Genomic DNA, 13,093 nt, shown 5'->3' with positions numbered 1-13,093 from the left:
GTGTGTAACCAAGCTACCAGCCGCTGAGGCGAACGGACAGGGTAGCAGCGGTTGAGTTGCTGCCTTGCAGCGCCAGAGACCCGGGTTCGATCCCGACTACGGGTGCTGTCTGTACGGAGTTTGTACTTTCTCACCGTGACCTGCGTGGGTTTTCTACGAGATCTTCGGTTTCCCCTCTCACACTCCAAATTATCGGCTTGGTATAAATGTAAAATTGTCCCTCGTGTGTGTAGGATAGTGTTAATGTGCGGGGATCGGTGCGGACTCGATGGGCCGAAGGGCCTGTTTCTGCGCTGTATATCTAAACTGAACTCAACAGGTAATGGGCGACTGGGGGTGAAGCACCGAGTTCGTTGAGGCGTGGAGTCAAGAGTCCAGGGTCTGCCCGAACGGAGATGCGTCTGAACGCTGCCTTTCCCCATAATTTGCAAAATAAAAACCCTTTCCTGCCTCTAAAGTCTCCAAATCAAGAACACACACACACACACACACACACACACACACACACACACACACACACACACACACACACACACACACACACACACACCCCCACACACACACACACACACACACACACACACACACATAAAGAACGGGGTTAGGAGAGAGAGATCGATCAACCACGGATTGAATGACAGAGTAGACTTGATGGGCCGAATAGGCTAATTCTGCTCCTAATCACTTCAATCAAAAGAACCTCCGTAACATTGGCGGAGTGGCGAGCGGCAAATGAGCGCAGTTTCTGCAGGAACTGGTCTGCGGGCATCCAACCGGTGGCAATCACAGACAGCGAAGCAGAAAGGGTTGTGGAAATGATTGCATGTATCACCAGCGCGTTTTTAGATTTGCAAATAACAAAAAAATAATCTGCTTTTAAATCGCTTTTGGGATATCACCTTATAAACCGACCTTTGTAACCCAGTGGGCGTTGCTATCTCCGGGATAAAGCCGCGCTTTGTACATTGGTTCGCGTGCTGGGGGGGGGATGATCGAGTGACATTTACACGCCCACTTTGATGGTCTGCCTTTCTAACTTCATCCCGGGATCACCGCTTGCACGTGTGGCAATGGCCAGACGGGGTCGCTAGAGGTCCTGGTTTAGCTCGGGGCGCCTCTGGCTCGCACCTTCCTTGCAAAAGAAGCTAATGTGATTCCTGCTTCTGTTCTGAACCGCCCAATCTGACACTGCCTTTCACCGACAGCGGCATAAAGTGGTAAAGAGACTTTAATGGAGAGTTGGATATAGCTCTTAGGGCTAACGGAATCTGGGGATAGAAACATAGAAAATTGAAACATAGAAAACAGGTGTAGGAGGAGGCCATTCGGCCCTTCGAGCCAGCACCGCCATTCAATATGATGATGGATGATCATCCCATATCAATAACCCGTGCCTGCCATCTCCCCATATCCCTTGATTCCACCAGCCCCTAGAGCTCTATCTAACTCTCTCTCAAATCCATCCAGTGACTTGGCCTCCACTGCCCTCTGTGGCAGGGAATTCCATAAATTCACTACTCTCTGGGTGAAGAATTTTTTTCTCACCTCAGTCTTAAATGACCTCCCCTTTATTCTAAGACTGGGATGATGGGGAGAGAGCAGGAACGGGGTACTGATTTGGATGATAATAGACAATATGTGCTGGGGTGGGCCATTCGGCCCTTCGAGCCAGCACCGTCATTCACAGTGATCATGGCTGATCATCCCCGATCAAGATCAGGCAAGATCATTTTGACCGGCGGTGCTGGCTCGAACCGAAGGGCCGAATGGCCTGCTCCTGCACCAATTTTCTATGTGAAATATGCAAGTTGTAAAGGAAAGAGCCACATACGTCTATTCCTTTAACTCGAAGATAGACACGATATGCTAGAATAACTCAGCGGGACAGGCAGCATCTGTGGGGAGAAGGAATGGGTGACGTTTTGGATCCAGACCCTTCTGCAGACCCGACACGTCACCCTATCCAGAAATGCCGCTGTCCCGCTGAGTTACTCCAGCATTTTGTGTCTATCTTCGGTGTAAACCCGCATTTGCAGTTCCTTTTTACACAAGACAGATATCGGGTCTGAAGAAGGGTTTCGACCCATTCCTTTTCCCCCGAGATGCTGCTTGATCCGCTGAGTTACTCCGGCAGTTTTGGTGTAAACCAGCATCTGGAGTTCATTTTTTATTAAAATACACTATTTTGGGGATTGGCGAATAAGCAGGAATTGAACCATTTTTCTCATTTATGTCTTAGTACAAAGGAAGGCATTAAATTTATACTGATAATTTCTAAGTAAATATATATGTGTGTGTGTGTGTGTGTGTGTGTGTGTGTGTGTGTGTGTGTGTGTGTGTGTGAGAGAGAGAGAAAGATACATCTATCTAGATAGATAGATAGATAGATAGATAGATAGATGTGTATATATATATATATATATCTGAAACAATTAAGGATGTTTTTCATTGATAAATAGCCAGTTTATTTTAGTTTAATTTAGTATTGTTTTTTCTCACGCAAGGCAGATGTAACCATTGTCTTGTCTGGCAATCCAACCATTGCGAACTGTATTCTGATGAGTAACCGACCTCCATATCAATAAACTGTCCAGTGCAGTCAGAAGATAGTCACATAAAGCTGGAGTAACTCAGCGGGACAGGCAGCACCTCTGGAGAGAAGGAATGGCTGACGAATGGGCGATGGAATGCCCGTCCCACTGAGTTACACCAGCATTTTTGTGTCTATCTTCGGTGTAAATCTGCAGTTCGTTCCTGCACAGTGCAGTCAACTGCCTTGCCACCGCGATCACCGTGCTTAAATGTGAAATGGGTTAATTCTGGTTGCGCGGGCTCACAATCAGCGATAGGAACGTAACTCAAAAACGACAGAGTTAATATTGTAATATTTGTTTTAACCCCAATGATTTATACCATCCATTGGAAGAAAAGGTCGCACATTTGCCCCCAACAGATCATGTGGGTCAGATAATTGGATGTGGCAGCTCTAGGTCGATATCACATAATCTCGGATGCTGATTTGATGAGGACAAGCGAAGAGTATTTGTTGACTAAAAATGTGTAGGAAGGAACTGCAGATGCTGGTTTAAACCGAAGATAGACACAACATGCTGGAGTAACACGGCTGGACAGGCAGCATCTCTGGAGAGAATTAATGGGTGACCTTCCGGGTCTGCCGAAGAGTCTCGTCCCGCCAGGTCACTCATAGGGCTCTTAAAAATAGCGGAGTCAGGGGGTATGGGGAGAAGGCAGGAACGGGGTAGTGATTGGGGATGATCAGCCATGAGCACATTGACTGGCTCGAAGGTCCGAATGGTCTACTCCCGCACCTATTGTCCGTTGTCATTCCTTGTCTCCAGAGATGCTGCCTTTCCCGCTGAGTTACTCCAGCATTTCTTGTCTATCTTTGTACCTGTCCACTGCCCTTTCAGTCAAAATGCAACAGTTCCTGACAGTTTGTTAGTCCCATCCTCGTCCAACAAACCCACACCCAAGCCTTGAACGCGACACTGGGTAAGATAGTCCGTCTGTCAATATCTCACGTCTCCCCTATCCCCGACCCGTCTCCCATTCCTTCTCTCCAGAGATGCTGCCTGCCTGACCCGCTAAGTTACTCCAGCATTTTATGTCTTATCATCGGTTATCTCCGAATGTCTCGGTTGTTCAATGTCAGCGAGTGATGACCCATATAAAGTCTACGGGCGCGATTTCCTTAAAAGTGGAACCTGCGTGTGTGTTTTTGTGTGGGGCGATGAAACTGGTTATTTAAAAACACAATTGCACAGGTGCGAATAATCCCCCTTGTAGCTATTATTCCATTCCTTCTATCTCTTGCCCACTGAGCCGCCCCTAGATGCATGCACACCCACACCAGCAGTAGATCTGGTGGCGGGTCCCACAGCGTCCTAGCACTTTTAGATGTGGCGTTAAAAAAATAACCGATATTCTCCTGAGAGAAACCTCCTGGCTCAACGGCCGCAGTTAGATTTTAATAACCCGGGGAGGGTCAACGATTGGGAGAGAGGGGAAGGGGTGCCGATTTAGTCAGAGGGAGGAGAGAGGAGAGGAGTGTGGGGGAAACGCTGATGGGAATCAGTGTGACCTGCAGATGTCGGTAAGTCAGATTTTAGGTCCCGTCTCCCGCTCCCCGTCACATCTAAATGCTCCACGTCAGACAAGCGTGTGTGTGTGTGTGAGAGAGAGAGAGAGAGAGCGCAGCGGTGCGGCGAGACCACGTATATTTTTAGATGTTCTTTTTTTGCCAATTGATTGAGCTGCCGTCTGAATGCGTTCGATATTGATTCTTATCACTGGATATTTTTTCTTGTTCCCTCTCTCCTCCTCCCGCCCCACCTCCCTCCATTCTCTCACCCCCCCCCCCCCCCCTCCTCCCTGTGTGTCTCTGTTCTCTCTGTGTCTCCCTCTCCCTCTCTCTCTCCCTACCCCCTCCAACCTCCCCGCCCCACGCCCTCATCGCCCCCTTTCAGCGCCACCGCTCGGGACTTGTGCATGGATTTCTCCAAGATTCTGGGAGTCTGAAAAACATGGATGTCCCGCCATTCCTTGCAGCGGAATAGTGCGTTTCTGCGCAGTGAATGAACGAAGAACATGCAGGGCTTGCTAATGCATTGAGGGGCATACGCTGTCTCCAGTCTGCCTGTCCGTGACCATGTCGTGATCTTTTTCCGCGGGGCCACCGACCGCTCTTCCTCGCCGTCAACCCCATCCAACCGTGGACCCTGATATCGCCGACAACAAACACACACACACACACACACACACACACACACACACGCTGAGTAGCAGAGAGGGGAGAATACGCCCCTGGAATTGATACACCTGCAAACATCATGAAGATTATCTCTCCGCTTCTAAGCGATCTGGTCTTTGAGTATTGGATTCGACTCTTTCTCTGCCTCGTGTGGACGGGCTATTCTGAAGGGATGCCGCATGTTCTGAGATTCGGTAAGGACAATGTTTTTATCTTGTTGATATTTGCCGGATCTGATTTTCAGACGCGGGGCATGTTGAACTTGGGCTGGCTCGGTGCGGACGGGCGGCGGGTACATGAGATGACCTCCCTCCCTCCCCCTGTATTGTCCAACACCATTTAGAGCTTTGAGATGGTCTAGGTTGTTTGCTGCCGTTCGTATAGCCCGGCTTGTGACAACGAGCCGACTGCCCCGTACTGACTTGGTCGTCTCTGATGCTCCGTGGTGGGATATGTTTTTTGTTTGTTTTGGTTCAACTGCTGGGAACATCATTCAATCCAGGGTGAAGTTAATATTCCTGTGCCGTCGGTCAATGCGGAAACACCTTTCAATTCACTGTCTTGTGTGGGACAGGACTCGGGTGCCCTCGGCATGATAAGTGTTACTGGGTAGTCTTTGATGGAGACAGACCCAGTGTCTCCTCATCAGTGCGTGTTCTGGTTAATTATGCTCCAGCATTTTAAGTCAAACTGTTTCAACGCATGCAGAAAAATGATCAACCGACTAGATCTGACCAGGAGGCTGGGTTGAAACTGTCAGTGTCAATATGCGTGCGTTCCTCACAAATACATACCCGCACTTGGGAGATTCCTAGATGAAACTGACTAGCATGTGCTAAGTAAGGGCTTGATGTGTTAATAAACTCAGTCAGCATGGTTGCAATTAATTACGGGGACGGGGATGCGTGGCTCTATGTGGAATACCGCCACACAATTAAAATGCTCTCGTCTGACGCGCGAAATCAACTGTTAATCAATTAGCGCGCTGTGTTTGCAAATAATTTAGTGGGGAATCGAGACGCCTTGGTAAGGCAGGTTTGATCAATTAACCGATGGAAAAAGATAGATAGTTAGACAGCGAAAATATAACGTCTGCCATTAAAAATCTTCGCCTGTGCGAGTGTGGGTATTCGATTATTATTGGGAACTTACAAGTGTTTGCACGGAAATCCGGAGAAAGGGCTGGATATTGGGCTTGAAGGATATGTAAAGGCGGTCCCAGATGCAACAAGTAGTGGGGAGGAAAGCGCACATATTTTTTCGAGCACCCTTTTGACAATGGTCACGGCACCAGTTTGGTCCATATTGGTCTGGTGTGCTGGGTTCTCTATGTGGTGCACGGTTAATTCCCCTGTAGTCAGTCGGGCGTTGATCTGAACTGTGAGCGGCGTTATTAAAAGAGCAATTCTCCCAACATCCCCAGACTCCCGGGCATTTCCCTTTCTGTTTGCTCCTGTTAATGGGGACGGTGGGGGAGAGGAGGGTGGCGAAGCGGACACACTTTTCCCCACGTACTCCTCTGCTCTCCTGATGAAATTTGAATCTTAACTACCCTCTCGCAACAAGCGCGGCCGCTTCCTTACCAGCGCTAGGCATTGAAAGGCGTTTAAGCAAGTTACAACCAACAGATGGTTGTTGGAACTGAGAATATGCGCATTAACCTGAACTGGAGCCGCTGCGGTGTGTGTGATATGATTACGAGCGGCAATTGATGCAATTATCTCCTCATTTGTCCCTGGGATCCAAGTTGTCGGTAATAGATATATCGCCCAAACTTATCCCCTCTATCGACACCGTCAGCCCACTTCAGTGTAGGGTGCCGCTCCAAAGCTGGGAGCATTTGTTTCTATCGCCTTCTGCTTAGACGTGCCGCTTGGATTGAAAGAACAGTACTTTAAACGCGAGCATCGCGGAATGTTTTAATGTGCTTGTAAAGTCCTTTCAGTGTGCGATATGACTTCCAAGCCGACAATACCAGGATTCAATTACAAGGTGTTTTACTTTTCTTGACCATGTTCCCTGGTCTTTTTTGAAGCGGCATATCCCTTGTTAATTACGGCAGTGTTAATCCTTATAGCCCGAGTCCCTTCACCTAACAGTGTTCCGACCGAAAGTTGACTGGATCTAATTCTACATTGATACACTCAGATCTGTTTTTACCGCGGCCATCTATAGTTTGTAAATATTTGTAATTAACGCCCAGACGAGAAATACATACTCATAATTTTCATTGCGAAAAAAACCCCACGATGGATTGCACCCCAGATCCATTCAATGTTGTAACCAGCTGCTTTGGCACTAGCGCTTTGAAAGCAAGCAGGCCGGGATTTGACGCGAGTTTGCATCGCTGCTGTAAGGACAGGCAAGAGACGGCGATGTCAGCGAGCACTGTTTAAAAGGCAGGCCGCATCTTCATAGTGGCAGCACTATAGCAACGCGCGTTGACTTGAAAAATTCCAGTCACCGCGTTTGAAATGTATCATTACCTCTTATTGTCTTATAATAGCCCAGAACAAATCGCCAAGTTGTCGTCCTCAACATTTGATATGGGTTGGATAGACACAGCATGCTGGAGTAACTCTGCGGGATAGGCGGCATCTCTGGATTGGAGGAATGGGTGGCGTTTCAGGTCGAGAGACCCTTCTTCAGATTAGGGTCAGGGGAAAGGGAAACTAGAGACGTGAAAGGGAAAGGTGTGAAAACGACAGATCAAAGCAGACGGTGATCAAGGAAATGAAGATGGTTGATTGTTAACTGAGAGGAAGGTGACAACGAGGCATAAAATCGAAGATAGAAGAAGATATGAAAACTATGAAGAAGGGTCTCGACACGAAACGTTACCTATTCCTTTTCTCCAGAGATGCTGTCTGATCCGCTGAGTTACTCCAGCTTTTTGGGTCTATCTTCAGAAAAACACATATGAGGTTTCTCTACTGTTAACGGTGGCGGGTTGGTCAGGCGGCGTAGCCTTTCCCATTTGTATTGGCGAGGTCGAGAGGCGACTCGGGACTCAACTACAAGGGTCAACGCACTGAGGAAATAACAGCGTGACATTGCACGTTGATTTTAAGACTGCCCTGTGTCTGCTAACTGGGAAGTGATCAAGCCTTGTTATGTATGAACATGCCTTACTTGACAAGTAGCCTTCAAACCACCAGTTCTCCAATAGTCCACATAACGCATTATAATTGTGACATGAATGCCGAGAGCATTCTACTACCAAACTACCAAAAGTAGTTTGGTAGATGTGCTCCAGGCAGCAACCCCTCCCCCCTTCGTCCCTCACCCCACCCGACATATATTCCTCCAACACGTCACTAACACACCTGGAGGAATGCACAGAATATATTTATTTCTGAATTAGTAAAAAGTTCCGATCAATTGACATGAATCAAAAGGGTATTCAATATTAATAATAATAATAATAATAATAATAATAATAATAATAATAATAATAAATAATAATAACACTAAAACACAATAATAATAATGTAATAATAATAACACCAACAATGACATTAAGGTCATGCTTCTCCGAAGGAAAAGAAATCTCACACTGGGTTATAACCGGGATGAGGAGGAATGTTTTCAGCCAGAGTGTGACGAATCTGTGGAATTCATTGACACAAACGGTGGTGGAGGCCAAGATACTAGATTTTAAAACAATGAGAGAGAGAGAGAGGTTCTTGATTAGTACGGGAATCAAAGGTTATGGTGAGAAGGCAGGGGAATGGGGTTGAGAGGGAAATATGGAGCAGTCTTGTTTGAAGGGCGGAGTAGACTCGATAGGCCGAATGGCACAATTCTGCTCCAATGTCTTGTGGTCATACGGCCTTATAATGTTTGGCTTCAGAAATATTAGATATCTGTGTCTCTTTAACACATAAGCTTAGCACTATATTGTCGATAAGTGTATGGAATGAGCTGCCAGAGGAGGTAGTTGAGGCAGGTACTATCGCCACCTATACGAATCATTTTGACAGGTACATGGATAGGACAGGTTTAGAGGGGTATGGGCCAAACGCAGGCAGGTGGGACTAGTGTAGCTGGGACATGTTTGCCGGTGTGGGCGATTTGGGCCGAAGGGCGTGATTCTACGCTATAATGACTTTATCTGGTCGGTGTGCTGCTGTTTTGGAAGGGATTCACACACCGACCGGACAGATGTATAGGACTTGGGATTTGTGGACTGATGTGGTTGAGGACGGCATTTTTCCTGCAGACCCTGTAACGTGCCGCTTGGCTCGGCTAACGCCGCTAATGGTACTGGAGAAACAATACTGATTTGGGTTTCAGCACCCGGGACAGCGGCAAGCGCACCAGAAACCTGCCTTCGGAGGCAGGATGTGAGGAGCCAGAACAGCTATCGAGACACGGTCAATGATAAACACAGCGTGGGTCGTGATCAGGCAGCACGGCGAGCTGCAGCGAGCAGGGAAGGCAACGGCGATGGGAGCAAGAGATAGCGCAGTGACATGGCCTGAACAAGAGTCCAACCTGCAAGAACAACATCAGAACACGGCCACACTCTGCAAGCGGCCAGAGAGAAACCGCGGCCACAGTCTGCCACATGCATTTGAGTTATAACTGCAGCCGAAACACAGCCGGAAGGATTCACTAAATGGACTATTAATGCATCCTTTATGTATTTCTGAAGAAGGGTCTCGACTCTAAACGTGACCCATCCATGTTCTCCAGAGATCTGCTGACCTGCCGAGTTACTCCAGCGCTTTATCATAGTCATGGAGTCATGCAGCGTGGAAATAGGCCCTTCGGCCCAACTTGCCCATGCCGACCCACATGTCCCATTTTGCTAATCTCGCCTGCCTGCGTTTGGCCCACATCCCCCTAAACCTATCTAATCCCTGCACATGTCTAGGTCGACAAAAGTGCTGGAGAAACTCAGCGGGTGCAGCAGCATCTATGGAGCGAAGGAAATAGGCAACCCTTCTAAACCACATGTCTAAATGTTTTTTAAAATATGTGATAGTCCCTGCCTCAACTACCTCCGGTAGCTCGTTCCATACACCCACGACCCTTTGTGTGGAAAAAATGTTCCTATTAAATCTTCCTCCCCTCATCTTAAATGATGCTCTCCAGAGATGTCGCCTGACCTGCTGAGTTACTCCAGCACCGTGTGTCCTTTCTCTTTGTTCATTGTTCATGGCCATTGGTGCAGGCTAGAGACACGGCTAGATTCCCCACAACACTCCACCGGCCGCTGCCACCACTCACAACCATTAGCGAGCCAGTGGCGTGCAATAAGGAGCGCTGTGGACCACAACACATTGTCGAAGCGATTCCAATTTCAGTTGTGGATCGGCCAGGAGGCCAATGTCGCGTTTTTCACCCAAGGGAAGGCCACAAATCCGAGCGAAGAGGCGGCGGTGGAAGGATGGGCGTCTAAAGAGCATCGGGCGGGGTTAGAGGACCAGATGAATGAGCTACGGTGGGATCGAAACAGGATCCAGGCAGCAAAGAGCAGACAAACAGGACGCCACAACAGCGTCCAGGGGTTTCAACCTAACACAGCCCCAAAGTCTCAATATCGACGATTGACACAAAATGCTGGAGTAACTCAGCGGGACAGGCAGCATCTCTGGGGAGAAGGAATGGGTGACGTTTCGTGTCGAGTGCCGTCAGTGAAACCCAAACACGTCCCTTTACCGGTGTCATGTTCTGCAATGATGCTCTTTAAAGGAATTGGGCGAGGGGTTTCATCGGTCTGTTGCTGTTATTTTCGCTTCACTTATACTTTGCCCGCAGCATCAAACCTTCATTAAAACCGCCGGTCACCCTTATAAACTCGTGGTATGGTGGAAGAGGAAGAGAATCTAGTCTCAAGGTCACGGGCAGCGCGGCGATTATCATTATCAGTGGAAGGAAGGAGCCGAACATGGACGCAAAGTGCTGGAGTAACTCAGCGGGACAGGCAGCATCTCTGGAGAAAAGGAGCAATGTGACCTCAGCTGGCCTGAGAACGTGTGTGGGGAAGGACAAAGAAGATCTCCATCAGCCATCAACTAGATTCACTGGCTCAGCTTCTAGAAACATAGAAACATAGAAAATAGGTGCAGCAGAGTAGGCCATTCGGCCCTTCGAGCCTGCACCGCCATTCAAGATGATCATGGCTCATCATCCAACTCAGTATCCTGTACCTGCCTTCTCTCCATACCCCCTGATCCCTTTAGCCACAAGGGCCACATCTAACGCCCTCTTAAATATAGCCAATGAACTGGCCTCAACTACCCTCTGTGGCAGAGAATCCCACAGATTCACCACTCTCTGTGTGAAAAATGTTTATTTCATCTCGGTCCTAAAAGATTTCCCCTTTATCCTAAAACTGTGACCCTTCTGGACTTCCCCAACATCAGGAACAATCTTCCTGCATCTAGCCTGTCCAACCCCTTAAGAATTTTGTAAGTTTCTGTAAGATCCTCCCTCAATCGTCTAAATTCTAGTGAGTACAAGCCGAGTCTATCCAGTCATCCTTCTTATGAAAGTTCTGACATCCCAGGAATCACTGGTGAACCTTCTCTGTACTCCCTCTATGGCAAGAATGTCCTTCCTCAAATTAGGATTATTTGTCCCCAGATGCTGCCCGACCTGCTGCGTAGTGCAGAAATTCTCTGCCCTGGTTTCAGATTGCCAGCAGCTGTTTTACCTTTGGTCAAATAGTAGCTTGGTTTATCAACGATGTTAGACTTTAGAGATACAGCATGTTAACAGGCCCTTCGGCCCACCGAGTCATCGCCGTCCAGCGATCAAACTAGCACACGAGCACTATCCTTCACACCGGGATGGGTGGTGGAGGCAGATAGAATAGTGACATTTAAGGGGCTGTAAATATGCACATGGAAGTACAGGGAATTGTGGTATATGCATGACATACAGGGTGAATAAATTAATTTGACTTGCATCATGTTGGGCAGAAAGCTCGTGGGCCAAATGACCTTTTCCTGTGCTGCATTATTCTGTTCTATGTATGTTCATATGTTCATTAACTGATCTTCTTGAATGTATTTTCTCGATTATATCTCCCGATGCAACAATGGGGAGAAAGCAGGAATGGGGTACTGATTGTGGATGATCAGCCATACACAATAACCATATAACAATTACAGCACGGAAACAGGCCATCTCGACCCTTCTAGTCCGTGCCGAACACTTATTCTCCCCTAGTCCCATATACCTGCACTCAGACAATAACCCTCCATTCCTTTCCCGTCCATATAACTATCCAATTTATTTTTAAATGATAAAATCGAACCTGCCTCCACCACCTTCACTGGAAGCTCATTCCACACATCTACCTCTCTCTGAGTAAAGAAGATCCCCCTCATGTTACCCCTAAACTTCAGTCCCTTAATTCTCGTCATGTCCTCTTGTTTGAATCTTCCCTACTCTCAGTGGGAAAAGCTTGTCCACGTCAACTCTGTCTATCCCTCTCATCATTTTAAAGACCTCTATCAAGTCCCCCCTTAACCTTCTGCACTCCAAAGAATAAAGACCTAACTTGTTCAACCTTTCTCTGTAACTTAGTTGCTGAAACCCAGGCAACATTCTAGTAAATCTCCTCTGTACTCTCTCTATTTTGTTGACATCCTTCCTATAATTAGACGACCAAAATTGTACACCATACTCCAGAATTGGCTTCACCAATGCCTTGTACAATTTTAACATTACATCCCAACTTCTATACTCAATGCTCTGATTTATAAAGGCCAGCACAGCAAAAGCTTTCTTTACCACCCTGTCCACATGAGATTCCACCTTCAGGGAACTGTGCACAGTTATTCCTAGATCCCTCTGTTCAACTGCATTCCTCAATTCACTACCATCACAGCCATGATCACATGGAATGGCGGTGCTGGCTCGAAGGGCCGAATGGCCTACTCCTGCACCTATGGTCTATTGCCTATCAACAGGTCAAAATATGAATGCGATTTATACCTGATGGAGGTAGACAAAAGTGCTGGAGAAGCTCAGCGGGTGCAGCAGCATCTATGGAGCAAAGGACAGAGGCAACCTTTCCGGCCAAAACCCTTTGTTGATTTTCCAGCATCTGTAGTTCCTTCTTAAAAACATTATATCTGATAGATTTGTGGATGGTGGCAAAATGGAGGCACCAAGCAACATAAAATTGACATGTAGACATTTTTTAATGGTTTTGTGGCTTTGTGGCTGATTGTATTAAATTGCCCTGTAGCAACTTAATTGAAAAAAGGCAATGGGGACTAGGTGGATGTGGTGTTCTGCACCAGAGAAGGGAATAACACTGATGAATGCCACATATAACATAATAGAGGAATGGCAGAGTGG

At 47.4% G+C, this 13,093-nt stretch overlaps 1 protein-coding gene across 2 annotated transcripts in view; it reads left to right on the top strand.

The window, feature by feature from the left end:
* Positions 1 to 4,413: 4,413 nt before the first annotated feature.
* The window catches only part of LOC129696915 (glutamate receptor ionotropic, kainate 2), a 589,849-nt gene continuing 581,169 nt past the window's right edge, over positions 4,414 to 13,093 (top strand). The window contains exon 1 of one of the 2 annotated variants that reach the window (XM_055635015.1): positions 4,414 to 4,965. In XM_055635015.1, the coding sequence (XP_055490990.1) occupies positions 4,851 to 4,965 (115 nt within the window). In that variant the 5' untranslated portion in view covers positions 4,414 to 4,850. The remainder of the gene's footprint in view (positions 4,966 to 13,093) is intronic. The other variant, XM_055635016.1, reaches the window with a different exon arrangement.

The sequence above is a fragment of the Leucoraja erinacea genome, chromosome 5 (genome assembly GCF_028641065.1).
Source record: "Leucoraja erinacea ecotype New England chromosome 5, Leri_hhj_1, whole genome shotgun sequence".
In the NCBI taxonomy this organism is placed as follows: Eukaryota; Metazoa; Chordata; class Chondrichthyes; order Rajiformes; family Rajidae; genus Leucoraja; species Leucoraja erinaceus.
The sequence above is the reverse complement of the archived record's forward strand: the minus strand, read 5'-3'. Positions and strand labels throughout refer to the sequence as shown.